General features: G+C 37.6%; 1 protein-coding gene across 4 annotated transcripts in view; it reads right to left on the bottom strand.

The window, feature by feature from the left end:
- The window catches only part of LOC149144408 (uncharacterized), a 431629-nt gene that overhangs the window by 17087 nt on the left and 389420 nt on the right, over positions 1 to 25122 (bottom strand). For 3 of the 4 annotated variants that reach the window (XM_089447736.1, XM_089447734.1, XM_089447733.1), the window contains one exon: positions 13354 to 13410. The exons of the other annotated variant lie outside the window; for it this stretch is intronic. In XM_089447736.1, coding sequence (XP_089303862.1) covers positions 13354 to 13410 — 57 coding nt within the window. The remainder of the gene's footprint in view (positions 1 to 13353; positions 13411 to 25122) is intronic. 4 annotated transcript variants of the gene reach the window in all.

The following is a 25122-nucleotide window of genomic DNA, read 5'->3' as shown; positions in this document are numbered from 1 at the left end:
TTTTTAATGCCCGGGAGCGATCAGGGAGCGATCGCTCCCGGGCATTAAAAAGCGCTCCGGGAGCGATCGCTCCTTGAAGCGCTCCCTCACAGACCAGGGAGCGCAAATTTTTTTACGGGAGCGCGCTCCCGAAAATCGCTCCCGTCCGGGAGCGATTTGGGGAGCGCGCTCCCGACCCGCTCCAGCCCGGAGCGCGCTTCGGGAGCGGGTTCGAGGGGGGGGGGGCGCTCCCCCGCAACACTGCTCCAAACTTCTAACAACAAACCCACAACTCACTGTTTGCAAAAGGAATGAGAGAAAATGGTAAATAAAAAAAGGAATGCGTTGTTTTTAAAGCCCGTGGGTTTCATTTTCGCCGGATTCGAATCCGGTTTTCGGGACACGTTGTGTCCTAACGGGACATGACCCGGATTCGAGCGTGTCCCGTTAGGACACGACGTGTCCCAAATTTGGGATTCGAATTCCCTCGAATCGTGTCCGATTCGTAGGATTCAGACACTTCAGGAAAAAATGACGAATCCGGTTTTATAAGTTAAAAGTTAAAAGAGAATTATGTTTTTCCAAGGAAAAAGGCATAATTTTATTAGTGAAAACAAAATTACATGTTGCATTTGCTGAGAACCAAGCATCACCAAGCCAATGGCTGATGATAAGCATAAACATTCAAAATAAACAAAATTAATATACAATGTGGAGAAAAACTAAGTTTTTCTCCCTTTCTTCTTCTCGACCTTGCGCCACCCCCTTGAGACGGTGAAGTAGTGACAAGAGCAAGTTGATTACCATCAGGTCTAGTATTGTCTTTGTCTGAATCTGAATTGTCTGATGAATGTGTACGTTTGTACCCACTTGTTTCCATTGCTTCTGGCATGTCTGTTGTTTGTACCTGGTTGTTCTGTGGTTCCATGGGTTCTTGTGTGTGTTCCCCCTGGGTTTCTGGTGCCTGTGTTGTCTGGTTGTTCCCAAATACTATGGGTTCCTCATCTACCTCATCCTCCTCCTCTTCCTGCTTGGGTGGAGGGAAATTCCAGCCTTTAGGCTGTTTCCCAGTCTTCTTTCTACCAGTGTCTTTCTTAGCCTCTGGACACATGTTCCGAAGGTTCCCTATTTTCCTGCAGATTTTACACCTGAAAGCTGTGTTCTCATAGTCTAGTATCTAAGTCCTAAAAGAGAATTATGTTGTTATAAAAGAAATAATTTTTAAATTAAAGATCAAACATTAAAAGAAAATAAAATAATAAACGCTAATGAAAAGGGGCTACGTAAATTAATAAAATGGTGAGTGTCAAATAAAAATGTGACTACCTCCTTAAATCATTGTGAGGAGCCACGCAAAGGGACAAGGGGAAAGAATCCTCGCCTCATAGCCACGACGGTGGAGGATGAATGAACGATGGCTATAAGCAATAAAAGAGAAGGGAGTACGACGAAGAAGGGATCCTTTTTTTTCTTCCTTGAGAGCGCAATGTAGGAAGGGAGAACTTATAGTAAAGAACTACAATTAGAGTAGCCTTCATTTTCCTTGAAGCTTTTGGGCACGAGGACCGAATTACTTCAAATTTGAAGTATTTTGGAGCTAGGTACCGAGATTTTGCCTAGTTTGGCAGGGAGGTGTTGGTCTTTTGGTAACAAGAGTGAATTTGGAGCATCAACAACCCGAGATTGACCTCAACAGCAAAAATAATTCCAGGTATTCTTCTGCAAATTTAAATTTTTTGAATCCCAATTACTATCTGGTTAAAAATTCCATAGTCAGGGTATTACAATTTGCTATCTGGTTAAAAATTCCACAGTTAGGGTATTACAATTTGGTATCAGAGCTATTGATTTCAAACACTTTCGACCTTATAGGCTCTACGCATTATGTAAATTCTTGTAGGACTATTGCATTACATTCTATGTTTGAATACTGTGTATTCATGAAAATTAAATTTTGAATGAATGCCGGAATGAATTTTTTTGACTTGGTGAATCCATATTTCTAAATTATAATAGTCTTTGTGCTGGTGTTAACATCCCGACTATCTTAATATTTTGCAAATTTATTAGGTAAATAAATAGTTTTGTTAGTATAATTGAATAGCTACGTATATGTTATTTTTTTTCTTCTTCAAAACTCACTCTTGCGTTGCACGAATAATGGCAAATATGCTTGCGAAGACCTTCCATGTCTTTTGGCTAATCAGGTGCCCCTTTTTAGGGCTAAACTTAGCTCCCTTGTACATTTTTTTTTCTCCTTAGGTTTTGAATTTTAGAGGTATCAAACCATGCCAATTCTAGTCCCGATCGACCCGTACTTATTCACTGCAGCGGTATTTCAAGAGAAGTTTTTTGAACACCTCAAATCTTCAATATATATATATAATATTTAACCCTCTGATCTGGAGTCCATGCGGTGAATCAAACTCGTACCCTCCTCTTACGAGTTACGAAGACTACATTTTTTATTATTATATAAATTTGACTTTAATTACTATTCATGGAATAATATATATATATATATATATATACATATATATATACATACAATTCTTTTATATAATCAACTTTACTTTAATGATCATATTTCTATAATTACCGAATTTTAATTGTTTATTAAACATTATTTTCGTCTCTATGAAGAGAATTAAATAGAGAATGATATGTGAATTAAGGACAGGTCTGACTCACTGTGTGTGGTCCGTTGGATGGCATAAAGTGGAAGATGCCAAAATCTCTCGCAAAAATTCTATTTCTAATCCATCTTGTGCCGCCAGGTGACTTGGTAGGTAGGACTGACAACAACATCAATGAAATCCTACCTCTGCTTCTCTTTTCCATTTTTATCTTATACACCCCTGCGTTTCCATTCCGCCTTTTTATTTATGCTGAGAAGCAGTATGAGAATAGAGTAATAATACACTCTTGTCCGTTGAAGATGAGGGATAGTCCCTCCTTGGCATAATTCCAATTTAATTCCTCTCCCTCTTCCACTTTGTATAAACATGTGAGTGACCACCTGTCCAGTCCGCGGCACCAATAATTACATTCACGTTTCTAAAGTAGCTCTCCATCCGTCAAACGCAAGTCACAACGCCTCACTAGGGCTAAGCATTTATGGAAAATTTGCATCGATTTTAAGATATGGTAGTTGTTCATTTACCTTTATTTAATTACGTACACCTCATGTTTTGAAGTTTGTACTAATTTCAACCTATGGTAGTAGCGTTATTTTGCACTGACCCTTGGAGTTTGCACTAATCTCCATATATATATATAGTTGCATTAGTTGTCCAATCTATTCTACCAATGTCACTATAAATACCATAAAATAAAATATATGTAAATTCTCATTCGCGGGTGCAACCATAAATACTTTATAGGAAGTGGAAACATTTAAAATACTGAGCTTCCCTTACATTGTATTCGATGACCATGTTCGCCGAAATGCTTCAACTCTTTATCATTGTTTTATTGCTTTTCTATTTATTTATTATGATACAAATAATGTAATATTAACGAAACTAATTATTTATTTATGAATATAAACATTTTGTAAGATAAAATAGGATAAAATTAATTATTAAATACGTGTAAATAACTTGAAATTCCCAATTCATGCTCCATTTCCTCACAGCAACAAGGTCAAGTGGCAACTAGGTAGTGTGATTGTGTGGGAATCGGGTCATTGAGTAAGGCAGCTTGGTATGTTGTTGCCAGTTGCAAAGGAGAATTGACACGAGTTGAAGCGCTGAAAGTGACAAAACATAGGTAGAAGATGTGGGTACGATTTTCTTTAGAAATAGGGGTCAATACATTTTCTTTTATTTTTTATTCAAAATAAAATTTCATATAAAATTTTTAGTAAAAGGGGTCAACTAAATATTCATTAAATTATTTCTTGACCAATTTAATTTGTTTTAATGTGAATTTGTAATAATCTTTATAAAGTTGATTACATAAATTATGTTAATAAAATCAAGTCTTAATATCCTATACATTTTCGTCTTAGGTATCTATCTATATCATCTATATCTTATTCATAGTACTTCTCGGTCTAGATATATTTGTTAGGCTACTCAGAGAATTAATCATCTCATTAATGAAGATATCTAAAGTTAATAACCCTTCCTTGAGCATAATAGGGTTAAAATGCTAGGTAGTTTTACAAAGTAATACTATGAAGTAGGAGGATCTATGTAAACATTATTATGCATTAGAATAAATCACCATGCATTAGGACAAGGAGGTAGCTATACCACCCTCCTTGACCTTAGTACCAGTAAGACCTACCTGCAAGTAATAATAGCAGAAAAACTATACCCGTTTGTGAGTTTGAATTTACGAAATTATATTTCTTAAATCTAAATTGCACTTCAGATATTCATTATCTTATTATGCATACAGGGAAAAGATGTGATGGCAAATACATATCAACGACGACGACGTCATTGGGTAGCATCGCCATTACTAACACCACCACCGTCGTCATCACCATTGCCATCGCCACCACTGAGACCATCATCAGCACCAACTGCTTTAGCACCTGAGCTAACCATTATAATGCGCTCATTGGAAGCCATCTTGGAAACATTAAAAGGGCCTCCAATAGCTAATACCAAGGAAGAGCAACCTCGCCTTGGGGAAAGAAACCCAGAGGAGTCCAAAGGTTTTGATTATAGATAACTGAAGGAAGATATTTCTAGGGAGCTGCAAAAGATTAAACTCCCAAAATTTTGAGGAGGACAGGCTAGAGAATGTGCTGAAGAATGGCTAGAAGGAATGAACAGATGTTTTGCGCTAAGAGAGCATTCTTCTACCTCCAAGATGAAGATTGCTATATTTCAGTTAAGAGAAAGTGCTTTGATTTGGTGGGGAACCTTGGAAAAACAATTACACCTCACAACAAATAATGTTCACTAGGAGTTGTTCGAGGAAAGATTTCGCGCTAAATATTTACCACCTTATTTTCAAGAGCAACAAGGCAGAGCTTTCCATATGTTAGTCCAAGGTAATAAGCCAGTGGAAGAATATGAGATAAGGTTTATGGAGCTTGTGAAATATGTTTCTTATCTAGATATTGATGAACGTCAAGCCGAGCGCTTTGTATATGGGCTAAATCCTCGAATCAGAGCCATGGTTAGAATGTGGAAGCCATCATCAGTAGTTGAGGCAGTTGAATGTGCCCGTTATGCAAAGGAGCATCTAGGGATAAAAAGGGATGCCAGGCCAACATAAAACCTACAGCCAAGATTTCTAGGGAAGACTCCCCGAAACTTCTTCAGGGGGAGTAGCTCGACACCACCTCCTTATGGTAATAGATTTACCCCAAGAGGAGTAGGAACAAGAGCTCCCATGACAGTTAATACTATAGCTGTTGAATCGTCAAACACAAGTCCATGGAAATCTCGAGGAACTACTAATAGAGGAAGAAACGCGAGAGGAAGTAACATAAGAGGACGAAGTTCCTTGTCTAGAAACTCACAATCTAACTCAAGGGGACCATCCCAGGTTAATTGTTGGGGATGTAGAGGACCACACTTTCAACGTGATTGTCCGCAAGCCTGGTCAAATGTAATGCATCGAGAAGGAAAAGAACCATCATCAAATACCCAAGGCAATCATAGAATCCATGCAATAGTCAACAATAACCAAGTGGAACATCAGTCCACTACAGTAGAATCCTTAGGTACTATTAACGGTACAAAACTCAAAATCTTATTTGATACTGGTGCGATTGATAATTTCATTTCATCATATGCGTTAAATAAATGTGGATTGACAGCCTGCAAGCAAAATGATTTCAGACAAGTGGAATTGGCTTCAGGAGAACTTCAGTTCGTAGACTTAAGTGTGGAGGAATGCAAAGTTGATCTAGGGGTCTACTTGGCTAAGTTAAAATTTATGTTACAACCTTAGGGACTTATGACCTCGTCATAGGTATGGATTGGTTAGAAGCTTATTAAGCTTGGGTAGACTGTTACGGGAAAATAATTCTTTGTATAAATTATGAAGGAGAGACGATCCAAATCCAAGGTATCAAGAGAAAGATATCCTTACGCTTCATCTTAGCAATGCAAATGAAGCGTTGCTTAAGGAAATATTGTCAGGTATATGTAGTTAAGGAAGTAAGCAAGGAAAAAGGACTGTCCTTAGAGCAATATCTGATGTTATCTAAATTTCCGGATGTTTTTCCAAAGGAACTACCAAGATTACCTCCTAAAAGAGAGCTAGATCTCATGATAGAATTGAAACCTGGTACAAAACCAATTTCTAAAACACCTTATAGAATGACACAAAATTTCAAGAATTACAAATTCAATTGAAAGAACTATTGGACATAGGACACATTTGACCCATATTTCACCTTGGGGTGCTCTTCTAATTTTTGTCAAGAAGGATGGTTCCTTGCGGTTATGCATAGACTATCGAGACTTAAATCGAGCTACAGTAAAGAATAGGTATACAATGCCTTGAATTGACGACGTCTTCAATCGAATGAAAGGAGCTTCGTTTTTTTCAAAAATCAATCTACGATTAGGTTAACATCAACTAAGAATTAAGGAAAGCGATATCTCTAAAACTGCATTCCGAACACGCCTTGGGCATTATGAGTTCACTGTGGTACCATTTGGGTTGACCAATGCATCAACAATATTCATGAACCTTATCAATATTGTTTTCCACAAATATCTTGACCAATTTGTACAAGTCTTCTTAGATGATATTCTCCTACTCCAAAAAATGAGAAAGAGCACGAAGAACATTTACGAATATTATTATCTTGCCTTAGGGAACACCAATTATATGAAAAATTATCCAAGTGTTCTTTCTTTCATAAAAAAGATTCATTACTTGGGTCATATTATATCTGGTGAAGGGATCTCAGTAGATCCCGAGAAGGTAAAGGAAATCATGGAATTGCCGATACCGAAAAATGTACATGAAGTGCGAAGCTTTATGGGTTTAGCCGACTACTATTGAAGGTTTTTAGAAGGATTATCCAAAATTGCAAAGCCTATCACAACAATGTGGAAAAATTTGGGAAAAAATTGGGATTAAATCCCCAAAATGCGATTTTTTTCGCTAGCCGATTAAACTGGCCGATTTTTTCCCAATTGAAAAAGTCGGGATTAAATAGAAAAAGTCGGGATTAAATTGAGACTTTTTCCAAAAAATCATGAATGAGGTAGTTTCTTTAACAAATTTTTATTTATTTTTGTTGAAAAAATCAGGATTTTATTGAAAAATTTGATATTTTTTAAAAAATGAATATTTTTGTATTTCTTTTAATTTTGCCGACTTTTTCAAAATACTTTCGACTTTAATGACTTTTTCAATTTCTGGACCCTTGCCGATTTAATCCCGATTTTGACTTTTTCCACATTGATCACAACCCTCTAGTGTAAAGGAGTTAGATATGAATGGACTGAGGAATGTCATAGAGAATTCTCTGAACTTAAAAGATTGTTGACCAGTGCACCAATCTTGTGAGTACCTGATATGGACAAATATTTTACTGTGTACTGATGCATCCAAGCAAGGATTAGGTGCAGTATTAATGCAAGACAGACGAGTAATAGCGTATGCCTCAAGAAAGTTAAAGCCTCATGAAAAACTCTATGCCACACACAATTTAGAGTTAGCCGTTGTAGTGCTAGCTTTAAAGATATGGAGACACTATCTAGTAGAGAGAAGCTTTATGCTCAAAAGCGACCACCAAAGTTTACAATATTTGTTTACTCAAAGAGACTTGAATGCTAGGCAAAGACGATGGAGTGAATTCCTAAGTGAGTATGACTTTGGAATTTCATACATTAAAGGAAAAGAGAATGTAGTGGCAGATGCTTTAAGTAGAAGACCTTAGATATTTTCCCTCATACCTATCAAGGTAGACTTGAGGAAATGAGTACTAGAACATCTCTTGAGTGACAGTTGGTATTTAAAAGTAAGATCCGGGCTTGATAGTAAAAATCCAAAGGAACCTAAGTTTGAGGGATATGAACTTGAAGATGATGGAATTTTGTGATTCCATGGAAGGATGTACATACCTAATAGTGGGGATATCTAAAGCAACATCCTTAAGGAAGCCCATAGAGCATTATATTTTTCACACCTTGGTGTAAAGAAAATGTATGCTGATACAATGAAACTCTTCTTTTGGGCAGAGATGAAACATGATATTGTCCAATTCGTTGCAAAATGTCTCGAATGTCAGCAAGTGAAGGCTGACCATTGTCATCCAACAGGTCTCCTACAACCTCACGACATTCCTATGACCAAATGGGAGATAATTTCCATGGATTTTATCGTCGGGCTACCTCTTACTCCACAAAGGCATAATGCCATTCTAGTTGTGGTGGATAAATTAACGAAAAGTGCCCATTTCATTCCCGTAAGAGATACTTACGAAGTTGTTGACATAGCTCGGATATTTATAAATGAAATTATCAGATTTCATGGAGTACCTAAGAAGATCATATCAAATAGAGATTCATAATTCACTTCAAGATTTTGGACTTGTATGCAATTAGTCTTAGGAACTCAACTAAATTTAAGTACAACTTACCATCCTGAGATTGATGGACAAACAGAAAGGTTGAACCAAGTACTAGAAGATATGCTGAGGATGTACATTATGGACTAGCAAACACACTGGGAAAAATACTTGCCCTTAGTTGAATTTGCATACAATAATAGTTACCATAGTTCAATTGGAATGCCTCCATTTGAAGCATTGTACGACAGACCTTGCAGGACACCGTTAAGTTGGGACAAGTTAGAAGATTAGGTGATAGTGGGGCCAAAATTAATTCAAGAGATGGAGGAACAGGTAAAACAAATTAGACAACGATTGAAAGAGGCACAAGATAGACAAAAAAGTTATGTTGATGCTCACAGGACAGATAGGAATTATGAAGTAGGAGATCAAGTTTTCATCCACATCAGACCCAACAAAAGCACCATCTGGTTTGGAAAAGGAACAAAGTTATCACCCCGATTTATTGGGCCATTCAAAGTTCTGGAAAAAGTCGGACTTGTCGCCTATCATCTTGCACTACCACCCCACTTGCATAAAGTTCATAATGTATTTCATGTATCTGTATTAAGACATTACATAGCTGAAAAATCTCATAACCTTCAATGGAAGGAACTGCATGTATCGGATGAGAGAACCATTTCGGTCGAATCATTACATATACTGGAAAATAGGGTTCGACAGCTCAGGAACTGTCTGGTAGACCAAGTTAAGGTCTAGTGGGACAAGTATAGCCCTGGATCGACTACTTGGGAAGATACAGAGACCATATGTCGAAGATATCCCAACTTGTGTTGATTTTGACAAACTTAAAACCTTATTTTGTATATGACTACTTATTTTAGTTAGATACTTAAGACTATCATTTTGAATTATCACATGTAAAAATGAATTTTATTTTGTTGGTACATGGATACCCATAAGAAATACGTTATTTACTTAACTCTGTTGGTACATGGTATATGTTATTTGCTTAACTCTGCTGATACATGGATACTAATACAAAATATGTAATTTAATTAACATTGCTGGAATATAGATACCAATATAGTATTTGATTAACCTTACTACAAAATCTAAATTATGAATTATGTTATCGATGAGATATCTATAGTTTTATTTTATTCTTGCATATCGACATGATTGATGCAGTGGAAATAAAAGAATGACTACATTTTAATATGAAATCTAACTTACTGATATATGGGCTGGACATGGCCAAGTATGTTATATTATAGACAACAACATATATGAATTACACGAAAATTGTTATTTAAATATGAATTGTTTTGAATATATTGATGCATATGTTATAATGTATCGACAAGTGTTTACATTGTAGATAGCATCGTTACCAAATGACCACATGATGACAAAAACTCCAAGAACAATTAAGACTCAATAAGATTCCATGATATAGTTTTGACCCTGGTCTTGAAGGAGGGTTGGAGGTATTGCCCACCATTTATCCTCCAAAACCTAGAGTCATGGAAGGACTATGCGAGTCACACTCTCCTAGACATGTGATGATGACTACCGGATGCCTACTGGGAAAGTAGGTCGATATAGTCGATGCTGTTATCTTTAGAACCTATGAATGATTAAATCAATATAACTGACGCCATGGCATATTCCAGTAGATAACGGATATGATGAGAGTGGAAGAGATTATGAAGGATAAGGTGATTCTAAAATAGCTTGGGAACTTGGCAGGGGCAATGTATGACTATTAAGCTTGTAAAACTTTAAATGTTCAAAATTCGAATACTACATATTTATACTAATCATTAAATAACCACTGATATACTACATAAATTATAACTTCGGGAATAAGTTTTATGAAGGAGGGGTGTATGTAATGACCCACCTACAATTTACAAACAGAACGTAAACATTAGCATGCATAAGGGACATGCATATGATAGCCGCATACGCATATATTGCATATGCTGCATTAGTATATATGCAAACCATTTATAAAAGTCCAGTGAATGAATTATTGGCATACGAGGTAAATACCTAAACTCGCCAGAATCAAATAATTATTACTTATGGAATACTTGTTTTACCACCACCATAAAATAACTAATACATTATTCCAAATATATTAATACAAAAGAATTAATTAAATAAAAGAAATTATATATATATTATATAAAAAACCATGTGAACCTAGAGGTTCTAAATTAAATTATTAAAGTTAAAAGTTAAAAGAGAATTACGCTGTTATAAAAGAAATAATTTTTAAATTAAAGATCCAACATTAAAAGAAAATAAAATAATAAACCCTAATGAAAAGGGACTACGTAAATTAATAAAATGGTGAGTGTCAAATAAAAATGTGACTACCTCCTTAAATCATTGTGAGGATCCACGCAAAGGGACAAGGGGAAAGAATCCTCGCCTCACAACCACGACGGTGGAGGATGAATGAACGGTGGCTCTAAGCAATAAAAGAGAAGGGAGTGTGATGGAGAAGGGATCTTTTTTTTTGCTTTGACAGTGTAGTGCAGGAAGGGAGAACTTATAGTGAAGAACTATAGTTAGAGCAACCTTGATTGTCCTTGAAGCTTTTGGGCACGGGGGCCAAATTACTTCAAATTTGAAGTATTTTGGAGTTGGGTACTGAGATTTTGCCTAGTTTGGCAGGGAGGTGTTGGTCTTTTGGTAACAAGAGCGAATTTTGAGCGTCAACAACCCGAGATTGACCTCAACAGCAAAAACAATTCCAGGTATTCTTCTGCAAATTTAAATTTTTAAATCCCAATTACTGTTTGGTTAAAAATTCCACAGTTAGGGTATTACAATCTACTATCTGGTTAAAAATTCCACAATTAGGGTATTACAATGACTTATTCTCCAAGTTTCGTGGGTATCCATTCAAATTTCATCCATAAAATCTCTTGACCTAGGTGTTGCTCCAAGAGGGTGTTGAGTATGTTGTCATTGATGTCAAAGCAGGTGTAGGATATTGTCATTGACATCCTCAATATGTTGGCATGCATATTTGAGATGATGCATTTATGAAACCATAGCTCTAGGGTTTGGAACCCTTGGAAGATGATCACACCCGACACTTGCTCCACACTTGTTGGTCATGTTGGTCATAACTCTTGGCATGGGACCTCTTCGGATTGGTAGTCCTCGTCAAGCTGTTTCTGTGGATATGTGGAGCGCTTCGTGGGTCCTCATAGTTTGAGAGTTATGCCCAATTAAAATGATGCCCCCATCTTATGGTCAAAAACCCCAAAAGGGTGATGATGTGGCAACATTATATTGGCTAGTCTATGGCACACTTCAAAGGGAGGATAATTCTATGAAGGAGAAAATTTATTTAATAAAGTATAAAAATTCACCTTGGTCCAAATGTTGGAGGGAAAGTAAAATTCAAATTTATTATGGTCCAAAATTAGAGAGAAAATTTGAAAATTCAAAAGGGGTTTTTGGCCCGACTTTTAAATTTTGAAATTGAAAATTTTCCTCCAAATTGCCTAGTTCAACTTCAACAAGGGGCTAGTTTCCTTCTATAAATTGATACGAACTTTCCTCATCAAGGATAAGGAAAAAACACACTCTATCTATCTATTTTGATCTGCGGCCTTGTGGAGAATTGAAGACTTTAAGATAGGTCGAAGCTATTGAAGCCTTCTGGGTTTAAGTTTATTTTTGATATGGTTTTTGGCTCTAAGGGTTTTCAACTCAGTTTTGGGGTATAATTTTGGTGGATTTCTCTTGGGTTCTTGCTGGGCTTGAAGGTTATTCATTAAGACAGAACTGATATTCTGTGGCACCTCAGTTTGTTTGAAGGATTATCTATGGGACAAGAATCTTGTGAACAATCTCAGCTCAATGCAAGGCTAGACCAAGACTGATTCATGATTGTGTATCTTCAACCTCAAGAAGTGCGAGTTTCTCTGAAGAACTTGTTCTGATTTGGGCAACCCTTGAAGCTACTATTTAACCCTATTTGAATTTTGAACCTTATACAGAACTGTTGAAAGTAGAGATCCGAGATTTTGTTGCTAGAAAATTTGTGCCCTAACCAGAGATATTTGCGGCCCTTGCTTTGGAAGAAAAATCACAAGGAAGAAGGTTTGTTTGGCTCAGATCTAAGGAATGTCTTCAAACAATATTCAAGTGCTGTAACAGACTTCCAAATGTTGTTGAAACTGGTTCATTGTTCTCTGAGGTCTACTCGGCCTTTCTTTGACAATGTGGCTGGGGTAATTTTGGAGCATTTTTCAAGGTTTTAAAGCAAGCACAGATCCACATACATCTGAAGTATTTCGGCCTGGCATTTGTGTTGAATTGTTCAGTTCTCACCCTAGCACTAATCTGATTTTGCATAAGAAATTCCACAGGAAGCATACTTGCAGCTTTATTCACAGAAACAAGTCTGGAGCACAAGCGCTATACTCTATAGTCCATCCACCCTATCCTGTGGATTGTTCTCTAGGCACCAGTACGAGTTCTCTGAGGCAACCCATGTTGGATTTTCTGATATAACATGATCTCTGTAGACCCATTCTGTAGCAATTGTGTCAAAATAAGGTAAGGTTGTTATGAAGGCTATTCACGTGATATTATTTGAAACTGAACTTATTGGCCTATTAAGCTTTTATTGGAGCATCCTTGCTGTTATTGTGCTGGCATTTTGATTATCCTCAAAAGGAAAATTAGTGCCCTAACCAAATAAGAAACTTGAGTGTATTCAAGCTCTTTCAAAACTTGTAATCTTTCCGGCCCTCCTTGGATCTGTTCTATGGCATCTTCTTATCAACCCTAGAAAAGCAATTTTTGGCAACGACATTTAAGAGATCAATCAGAAGATCTACCTGTGGCATCTCTTGTGAAAAACTCGTCGAGATAAAGGTCCATATGTCAGAACACACCTGTAGCATCCTTTTATGGGGTCAGTGTTGTATACATAGTCCTGTAAGCATTGACCAACTCCAAGCCTATATTAGAGCAAGAATCTTTCAACTGTGCATCTCTGATTGAAGTTCTGAAATTATTACAATCAATAGTACATTAGTGAATTTGGAAGTGATTCTCAATACAATTAAGGAACTATAGTCATACACATCTGAAGGTTACTCCAGTGATATTTGTGACACACTTTGCACCAGGCGTCCCTAGGGACAAGCGTGACTCTATTTGAGAAAGTTTACAACCCTAATCCATGACTGAACTTGAAGACAAATTGGTAGACAGAACTTGAGGACTGAAGCATCTGAAAGTGACAATTAAAGGCTGCTGCTGAGATTATGGTAATCAATTATCAAATACTTGACAGAGTACATCAGTACATATTACATTAGTAAGGTTAATGAGCTTTCTCAGATTTAAATATTGTAGCAGACAGTTGTCTAAGGGTTTGAATTGACTGGCAGTGATATACCTTTGATCTGGTCTTGATTCTTGATATCTGAACTTAAGTAGCTGGCATTGGAATATTCTAGGTCTGTTCAGAAAGTAACCTGGTTCAGGGTTGCAGAAGGTCTAATCACTTAATGCAAGAGTGGCATCTTGTAGGCAACAACACTAAGATCTGAGATCTAATCTACAGACCAAGGCAGAAGCATCAAATCACCTCCAAGTTTGTCTACTATAAGTTAAAGGTAACATGAGTTAAGGTTTTTGAGTTGTTTACAGTATTGCATCATTATGTAGAAGGTCTTTGAGGTACATATTGCTATGGTTCATGGTCACATCATCTAGCAGCAGTGTTTGATGAAGTCTGGGGTCATTGTACATCTGAAGTGTCTATCAACATTTGAGTTTCGTTAGAGTTTGAAATGTTGTAAGTAGGTCATTATCCCTGGTACGGGAGCCTATATATATATATATATCAGATCTTGTTGCAGCAAAAGGGGCAGAGTGAATGAGTCGAAGCTGTAGAATGTAATAGGGGACTGAAGACCCCTTCAGAATGAGTCTGCAAAACATATTCAGACTTAGGGAGCAACTGCTTCCTTCCAGCCTTGCTTTTGTTGAGAAAAATATTCTGTGCAATGTTCCTGTGATGTGATAATGCTTCATGTATGTTTTGATGAGTTAAAAGAACCTAATCAATTGTAAAATTTAGAGGAAATACTGATTCACCCCCCCTCTCAGTATTTCCAACAATTGGAATTAGAGTTGGTTCATTTAGTTGCAGCCTAATGAGGATGTCAAAAGGAAAGTAGGTGGTTGAAGAAGATGCTTCGCCTGAAAAAGATGTCAAATCCCTCAAAAGAAAAATTGATCAATTGGAAAAAGTCAAGAATAGTTTGAGAGCTATATATAATATTCTTCATTCGGAACATGAAGAGCTGATGACCAAGAGTTCATGGACATTGTTGACCACTGGAGTGGCACCTGATGATTATATGAAAGACTCCATGCCCAAGGATGATCTAGAGGACACTTGTACCATCGATATCATCAGTCAACAGAGTTTTTTAAACTCTACTTCTATTTTCTCATCATCTTTCTTGTACCTAGATTCCACACCTTGCGGGGAATTGTAATAAGTGATACTAGTAATGATGAATTTTGACTTTGTAACAGGCCTAGGATATTGGGACTCAATTAAAAAATGAGTACACCTTGGAGTTTTTTTTTTATTTGGTTAATTATCCCTTTTTTTTTCAGAGGCGGATAATTTTCTTGGTTTTTTCACTCACTTTTTACCCCAAAGCCGGGGTGACTGTTTGAACGTTGAGCCCCTAACACATCTTAGTGTCTAGAGTCGATGTATATTACCATACGAGATCACACAAAAAATTTTGTGGAATTTGGTTAGGTCTAGGTAGTCATTTTTTTAATTTTTAGATTTTCTGCACTACGGAAATTGTTAATAAAATTGTATTTGTAATATAATAAGTGATGTCTAGAGAAGTTGTATGGGGTATGAGTAATGCAATTTGCACCTCTCACCGTCAAATTTCTACTATGACACACTTTAAGGGGTTAAAAATGTGTTTTGAACCCTCAAAATCCACTTTCTTAAGTTTAGTGAGAAATCTGACAATTAACTAAGCCAGAAATTAATTAAATGGAGAAAAATAAATATCCACACATGCTAAATGTTGTGGAAATGAGGTGGAAAATTATGGGGGAGTTAAAGTGAAGTCCCAAGGTGATGTGGACCCCTAATCAAGGAAAGGACATGTGCTCAAATAAAATCGAATTTCTGGCATTAAATGAGAAAGCTACTTACTTGGAAATTTGAATTTGTGAAGTTAATGCACATTTGGGAGGATTTGGGAGAATATTTGGTGGAGATTTTTGTGGGAAATTGTCTCCACATGGGTTACCACCCATATACACTTGTCATTCCATCATAAAATTCGAATTTGGCACATAAGGGAAGAAGAAAATGATGTCCACTTGCCAGAATTCGATTTTTACACTTGGCATTAGAGCTTCATTCAACAAATTCGAATTTCTCTTTGGGATTGTCACCTCATGCCACTTGTTTAATCACTTCTACATTGGGATTGGCTCTCATAGTTCTATATAATAGAGTCTTGAGCTCTCATTTGTATCATCTTGTTACTAGTTATTGTGCTTGTGGAAGTGCTGATGCTTTGTACACTTTCAAAAATATCAATAAAGATTTTGGGGTTTCATTCATGAGGTATTCCTCCTTTAAGAGTGTGATGAATTGTTGGTCATTTGTATAATTCCTTTTACTCATGCTTTGATCTAATTTGTTTTCATATTCTCTTGTAGATTTGTTAATGTAGAGCTATCTTGCATTGAAATTTGATTTAGAAGTATGCTCTAGTTATAAAATGCTCTAGTTGGTTTTAAATAAATCTCTAGAGTTTCTTATCATTGTTTATTGCTAAATCTATATGAAACTAATTCTTGATTGAATTTTTATAGAGGGAACATCTTGTTGGGATCACAAAATCAAGCGTGAGGGGAAGTCTTTGGAGAGACCAACCTGCTTTTGATACATTATTAAAAGAGATCTCATTTGTTCTTTGAGCCTTCATAGTCTTATCTTACAAAGTGTTTTGTAGGGGTTTTGGAACATAGCTTGTACACAAGCCGAGTACTTCTAAATTTAAATCTCTTTTAAAAAAACATTGTACTTCATTTCTTTCATTTGCTATCTAAAAGCTTGAAGATGGCTAAGCAAAGAATGAGAGTTTACTCTCACTCTTTAGCTTAGCCTTTTGTGAATTATAATTGTACATATACATTTTATCTTGCTAATTTTTCCACTAATACCTAACAATTTTGCAACCATTGTTTGGATTGTTTGCTAACTCCTGTATGGCAGATTTTGAAAAGCAACCCCCACAACATCTAATAAGTGTTTGTAGGACCTTTGGCAAGTGTTGGGGGTTTGATTTCCAAGGATGCTGTGTGCCCTTTTGAGACTTATTTTGGCCAGGTCGAATTCACAGGAGGGCTTCCCATTTTCCTCTCTAAGGAGTGGGCATTTGGAGGAAGCTTTCATGTTGTTTCACTTTCATAAGTTTTTGTGAAATCTTGTCATTACTGTCTCAAGAAATGAGGTCTAGTGTCCAAGTTTCAAGCAATTATTGTGAAGACTCTCCTTGAAGTTTAGTTGAGGACTTTGAAGGGCCCTCTTCTCATTGTAATATTAATAAAAGATCTAATTTGCTTGTGGGAGCTTGGGATTTCTCCCATGGTATCCTATCTCCCCATTTAGAGGGAGGTTTCTCTTGGGTGGATTGACATTTGCATGGTTTAAATTTTCACACTTCATTCACTTACATGCATGCTTTAATTGAAAATTAACACAACCTCACTATCACATTTCATTTTTAAGTTAAAGTTTGTTACAATTTCATTTGAGCTTTGCATTCTCTATCTCATTGTTGCTTGGAGCCACAAGCTTACACTTTACTTTGGGCAATTCATCCTTCACATGCAAGCATTTTATATTCTTAACAAACTTTGATTTATTTCCATTTACCTTGGTAAATTGTTTCATGAGCACTTGAATACATGCTTCATTTTTATGCTACATTGTTATCTTGAATATTGGAGCAATTTATTGTCATTGTCTATTTGAAACAAATTTTACTTTCAAGCAAATTACTTGTATCATTTTAATTCATTGATGAGACACATGCAACACTTGTAAGCTAATTTATTCCTCCAATTGAGGTTATAATTGCAACTTATATTGAACACTATTTCATTTTCAAGCATTGCAAATCAATCTCTTTGAAGCACTTGCATGTAGCATCACTTTAATTTGGGGAATTAACACAACTTGCACTTCATCTAGGCATTTTAGTATAGGAAGGCTCCAAGCCTCATTAAAATTTTATCTCCAACATAAGTTGGTTGAAGTAGACATCTTAGAGATCCTCTACTCCTCTATTGACTCCTCACTGTGAGATCCATATCTTTGGGCGAGGGTGAGGTCTGAGGATTGAAGAGTTAAATTGTAATCTTGTTGTAGAGATAACTAATAAAATTAACCAAGAGCACTTTCCATTACATTTACTTTACTTGTCTCTCGATGGTTTGAGTTTTCATATGCAAAGTCTATTCCAAAAGCAAGTATTGTAATCCTTTCAAACAAGTGTTTTCTTTTCATGCTTCAAGTTTAATTGCATATTGATGTCTTGGTTTAACACTTCCTTTCTTTTACATTTCCAAGTTAGTTACTAATTTTTAGGTTTTGGCAAGATATGTTTCACATGTTTTACATATCTTGTGCTAACAATTTTTGTTTACATTTTAGGGTTACTGTGCTTTATCTTTTAAGAGCATTTCAATTTACTTTGAACAAATATGTCTTTAAATTGTTGAGCAAATTCCTTATAAGGCACTGGTTTTATGGTTTTTTTCATGTTAATGATTGGCATTGTTATTTCAAGTCGCTCACATCATATTTGATCATAAATCCTTAAAAGTAATCCATTTTCATTATAACACTTTCCTAGAAACTCACATATTTTAACTCAACTTTTCATTAGGGACCACCCCCCTCAGCTAACCTAGGAGATAGCTCAAATGGAGAGATTCGAGATTAGTGTGACAACGCCTTCTCTTAGTTCCCTGCCACCAACCACACCTTGTGGGGTGAAGACTTTTCTCACTGACTTGTAGGTAGGTGTAGGCGGCAGGTGATAACAGACACAAGATGAACTTAGCGTAGTCACGACTAAACCTATATTTCTCGAAAGTCAAATTAATAACCTACAAATGTTGGAAAAGGGTCATGAACTTGATGAAGCAAGAAAATAAGTGGATCATCTAAAGGGCATGCTACAAGAAGCAAACAAAAGAGAAAGTACTTTAACAAGCCAGCTCAAAAAAAAGTATAACAGAGGAAACAAGCACGATAAAGAGCTTGGGAAGCAGACCACATCATTGAAGAGAGAACTTGAAGAAGCTAAGAAGGTCGAAGATGTATTAAGAAGCCAATTGAAGAAGAAGGAAGAGGATTGTGAGAAACGAGAAGAAGAAATCGTCACTCTATGAAAGGAAGTCGACAAACTTAATCAAAGGTTGAGAAGCTCGCAGGTCTTGGATGACATTCTCAACTGTCAAAGATCACCCTATATGGTCTGCAAACAACCATGGATATTCCATTGGACAATTTGTTACAACAGATTTGATAATATTATATTTAAACTCTGAAATTCTACACTATTATAGTTTTCTTAGTTTTATCACAGACACATTTGACACAAGATATGCTTTGGGAAACCCTTTTGGGACAAAAACCCAGCTGGAAGGTGAAGCTGTTCTGCTCTCTTTCTCTGTCTGGAAATATGGCTATGAGTATAAAGAAAAATGGCCTGTGGCCCATGGGTTACTACAATGCACAAATCCTCTCTGCATGCTCTACCTCCTATCCCTCTTGGCTATTTTTGCTCAGTTATGGAACAAATGTGCTCGAAAGAATGAAATCTCTTTTCTCCTAGTGGCCCAGTTATAACACAACCTGATAGCCTACTAGTGGTTAAGTTTGACTACCTCAACTCTTAACCAGAGTTACAATATAGACTCTCTAGAGTCTTTTACATCATAATCACATAGCTAGCCCATTTTCCATGAAAAATGGGGGCTGACCCGACATCCTCCTGGATTATGGGTGTGAAAACAGTAAGGTTAACTTCTGAGTGGCATAACTTTCACATACAGACTCCGAGTGATGCGATTCTTGCACTGTTAGAAAGCTCTATGTGTGTAAAATAACAGTAAATAGTGCAAAACTTAAGCGACAAATTTTACACCCAAAAAACATCATTTGATGCCTCAAAATGCTCCCGGAAGGTTTCAAACCCTATTTTGCCGAACTGGGTCCCACCAGTAAAAACAGTCCTGTGCACTGATCCCTCCACTTTTTCCACTCTAAAAGCATTGAGATGGATGAAAAACAATATAATGATCCAATCCAGATCACACCTCCCCATTTTAGGAGGCTTTTGGTCCCCAAACTTTACTGAACGAGGTGAGGAAATTTTTCCTCCACCTCTCTGGTGTACCATTTAGCTTTGCCTGGAAGTTGTCCTTTCAATCCAATATGCCAAAGATCATGCTGCCCCTGTCTTGTAGTTATGGACTTCTTCTGCAAAACTGTATCTTCTGTCAAATTTGCCTAAGCATCTGGTGTCAAATCCTCCACAAAAGGTAGGACATGTTCCTCTTCTTGATCTAGCATGGAAGGCTCATAGAGTTTCAAATTCTCTACATTCACAATTGAGTAAATGCACATATATGGTGGTAAACTGAGTCGATAGGCATTATCACCCACCTTTTCTAATATCTCAAAGGGACCATACCTTAAGCCTTGATTTTCTTACCAAGCCCTTGCAACCTCTCCTTGTTCAATTGTAGCCATACTCTGTCTCCCACCTTGAACAATCTCTCTGTTCTATGTTGATTATGCTTGGCCTTATATTTGTCCTGTGACTTCTGCAGTGTCTCTTGTACTTGTAGATGGATCTTCCTGATCTTCTCTATAAATTTTTCAACCTTCAAAGTATCTCCTGTAAGATATTCCCTCACTCCTCCTTGCTGCCCATATGCAATATCCAAAGGTAAAGGCGACAAATATCCAAAACGGGTTTCAAATGGTGACTTTCGTATAGAAGTGTGGACTGTTCTATTGTAAGAATATTGAATATATACTAGATTTTCATCCTAGGTCTTCGGATGCTTTTGGTTGTATCCCCTTAGAAGCTGCACCAAAGTTCTGTTTACTTATGTCTGCCCATCTGTCTGTGGATGGAATGCTATAGATCTCTTCAACTTCGTGTCCATCCTCTTCCACAATGTAGCCCAGAATGCACTGAGAAATATTGTATCCCTATCTGAAATGATGCTCCTTGGTATCCCAAAGAGCACTTAGACCTATCCAAAAAACAAGTTTGCTGCTTCTTGCCCGTTGATGGTATTTTTACAGTGCATTGAAACACACAACTTGTTGAACCTATCAAATACCACAAACACATGGTCATGTTCCTTCCTGGATGTTGGTACACCCAATGTTGCATGAAGCGGGGACGTTTTTTGGAAGCGGGGATGCGGAAGCGTCATTTTCCAAAAATCTAGGAAGCGAAGCATCTGCTATATATATATATATTTTATATTTTTTGCATTTATACTCAAAACAAACATCCCAAATACCAAATTAGTTGTAGAAGACATGAAAACATGCATATTTTTGCATAAATCAAGATAGATATAGCATCCATTGTACATTAATGATTAATTATTCAAGCATCAACCATTTAGATGCATCAACCATCTAGAATATAGATTGTCTACCCTTTGCCTCTACCTCGATTGTCTAGGGATATTAGTCAACATTGCCCAATTTTGATCAAACTACCTAATTCAAGACTTAAAATATGGTAGAAAAAGCTTAACATGCTTGATCGATGATTTTGACTTGATTGAAAGGTAATTTTTTGCTAAGGGCATGACAAAGGAGTTCAAAAATTAACACCACCAACACTAGGGTATATATAGGGCTTGGTGCTCTTGATTAAATGCTAATGCATACCTTAATACTTGATATAATCTAATGAAATGCCACAATCCCATTGATCCTGAATTCCTGAAAACTGTTAAGTTTGCTGAATTTTGAAGAGGATATGAAATTCTATCTTTTCCATATGAAGTCCAATGAGGCTGGAACCACTCTCAAACATCCTGAGTCATTTCATGGTAATGTTAAAAATTTAAGTAAAAGTGACATTCTCCTTTATTTTTCATTTTCATCCTTTTACTTTAAGAATTTAACATTACCATGAGGGAGCATCTGCTATATTTATATTTTTTTTGCCTTCATTCCTCACCCTAACCCAAGGTGGACGCACGGGAATCGTACGGAATCATACGGGAAGCGTACGCTTTGCCCTTCGAAGCGCCACGCTTTGTACGCCCGAAGTGCCGTACGAAGCGCGCTTTGGAGGTTCGGAATCGCGCTTCGGAGCCACGCTTCGGAAAATTCCAGGAAGCGGCAAAATCAGGCGGAGGGGAAGCTTCCTAGACGCATCTGCACAGGACGCGCTTCGGGGCTTGGAACTGGGGGGGGGGGCGCTTCCTACAACATTGGGTACACCTCCCACAAAGTCCATGGAAATACTTTCCCAAGGATGAGTGGGTATAGGTAAGGGATGATATAGACCCTGTTTCGTGTTGCTAGGCTTGCTGGTACAACAAAGAATGCATCCTTTTATGAACCTAACTACCTGTTCTTGCATCTTGGGCCAATACACATACCCAATACACATACCTCTGCAATTTGACCATGGTCTTCCCTACACCAAAGTGCCCAACAACCTTGGAGGTGTGAGCCTCTCTAATCAGCTACAATCGCTCACCTTTAGGAACACAACTTATCTAGCTTAATAGAGTAACCCATCCTGGAGATGGTAGTTAGTGGTGCTATCGCCATCGTGCACATGACTCTGACTCTGCATCTGCTGATACACCTCCTTGAAGCCCTCATCCTTTGAATATGCCTCTTTGTATGCATCATGGGTGAATGGCTCCATGTGCATAAGAATCCCCAAAGCTGTGATATTTGATGTGGGTAGCCTGGAAAGCATGTCAGCTAACTTGTTTGTGCTGCCATTCTTGTACCTGATCACCAAATGAAACTGTTGTAAGAACCCCAATGCGTGGTCTACTGTAGCTTACTCTAGGCCCGCAAGTATTGTAGTGGTTGGTGATCTGTGTGGATTACTATTTCCTTTCCCATCAGATAGTGCTTCCACTTCTTCATAGCTTGCACCAGGGCATAGAGCTCCTTGTCATAGGTAGGGTAGTTAAGAACTACCCCATGAAATACTTCAGAATGGTAACATACAAACCTTCCTCCCTATATCAAGACCGCTCCCATAGCATACCCACTCACATCTGTCTCCACTTCAAAGGGCTTCTGCAAGTTTGGTAATGCAAGAACAAGTGCTTGAATGATCTTTTTCTTTAGCTCCTCGAAAGCCCTTTGCTGACCCTTTCCCCACTAGAAACTCTTAACTTGCTGTTATGGCATGGAGTGGTGCTGATATCGCTGAAATTGAGGCTATGAATTTCCTTAGGTACTATGTTGCCCCAATGAAACTCCGACCCAAAAAACATTAGTAGGAACAAGCCATTTCATGATGGCCTCCATATTGGCAGGATCTATCTTCAACTCTCCTCCACCTATCACATACCCGAGATACACCAAAGGTTGCCATGCAAACTCACACTTCTTGAGATTTGCTAGCAAATGGTGCTTCTTTAATGTTTCCAACATCTGTGTCAAATGCGAGATGTGCTACTCTCAGGTAACGTTGTATACCAGTATATCATCCAAATAGACAATAACAAATCAATCTATGAAAGGGCGCAGTACATCATTCATCAATCTCATAAACACATGTGGTGCATTACATAGGCCAAATGGAATGACTAACCACTCATACAAACCTTTCCTAGTTTTGAAGGCAGTCTTTTAGGTATCTTCTTCTTTGACTCGAACTTGGTGATATCCAGTCTCTAAGTCCATCTTGGTGAAGTATTTGTTTGCTGCAACTGAGACAATAGATCATCTATCCTGGGTAGGGGGTATCTATTATTAAGCGTAATTTTGTTCAACGCCTTGTAATCTATACACATCTGCCAAGTCAAGTCCTTCTTTGGCACAATGATGATGGGTGACCCACATGGTGATGTACTCGGTTGAATGACACCCTGTTCCAGTAGTTGTTACAATTGTTTCTTCACCTCACTTGCTTCTATAATAGACTGCTTGTACAACCCAATGTTTGGCAATGGGCAGTCTGATAATAGTTGTATCTGGTGCTCCACTTCCCTCCTAGGTGGTAACCCTTTAGGTTCTCGGATTACATCCTTGTATGCTTGCAACAACTCCTCTAGTTTCTGTTTCTATTTCTTAGTACACCCCTCCAGGGATGCCTTGCCTCTTACTGACTCCTCTACATACTGACTTTCTCTTAAAAACAATAAAACATACTTCTTGTTGGAACTGATCAATTTCTTGGCTTGGTTGGCACTTACAAGTGAAATTTTCGACTTGCTTTTGTGTGCGTTGATGATGAACGATTTTCCATCCTTGACGAGCCGGTATTGGTTGGCTCTCTACATGAATATTGCATCTTGCATGTACATGTAGGGACTCCCAAACATGACTCCACATACATCAAGGGGAACCACATCTAGATCTACTTCATCAATAAAATCAACACTGATAGCAAATCTAATTTTGCACTGTTTTATTACCTTCAGCTCTGCATCCTTATTTACCCATCCTAGTGGATATGGGTTTGGATGATCACAAACTTCCAGCCCCAACTTCTTGATCAACTCTGCTGCAATAAGATTTGCCTACGATTCTGAGTCAAACAAAGCATCAATCTTGGTCTTCTTGACCTGTATCTTTATATGGAAGAGTTTGGTCATTTCTTTCTCTTCCTGTTGCTGAAGGCTACTCAGATTCACCTCCTTTTGCACTTGGTGTACAAATGATCTTCTCATCCACGTCCGAGCTGCTTTCAACTTGGTTGTTCGAATCAGTGGCCATGAAATTCTTCTTTTTATTATCTTTCTTTTTGTTCTTCAGGTTCAACTCTAGATGCAACTTCCAACACTTCTCCTTTGTATGGACATCAATGTTGCAGTGGTTGCTGAGATCTTTGCACTGATGTGCGGTGGCTACTGTGTCTTTTTATCTTTTCCTCCCTTTTGCTTCTTCTTCCCTTCCTTAAAAGCATCTTGTTGCTCCTTTTGCTTTGATCCACTTGATTTCACTCTCTTTAGGCCTATGTTCTTTAGGTACTGTGCCTGCACACAAGCCTCGTCCACTAATTTGGGCTTGAACAACATCACTTGCTCTGGCAGATGGCAATGAAAACCCCCCAAATAGTTGAGTACATCTGGGTTCTTTGGGAAGATACCCAACATTATGGCCATCTTTCTGAACTCTGTGGTGTACTCTTCCACACTTTGCCCTCGCTACCTGAAGTAGTGCCATCGGATCGACTGGTCCTCTACATACCCAATAGGGTAAAAGTGTGACTTAATGAGGGTTTTGAAGTTCTCCCACTTAGTTACTGGAGACTCTCTCTCCAACCTCAAGGTCTCCGTGTGGCTTTCCCACC

Source organism: Pinus tabuliformis, chromosome X (genome assembly GCF_031772625.1).
Source record: "Pinus tabuliformis cultivar Carrire ecotype Pingquan chromosome X, CPIR1, whole genome shotgun sequence".
NCBI lineage: Eukaryota > Viridiplantae > Streptophyta > Pinopsida > Pinales > Pinaceae > Pinus > Pinus tabuliformis.
This window is presented reverse-complemented; position numbering and strand designations above follow the sequence as displayed.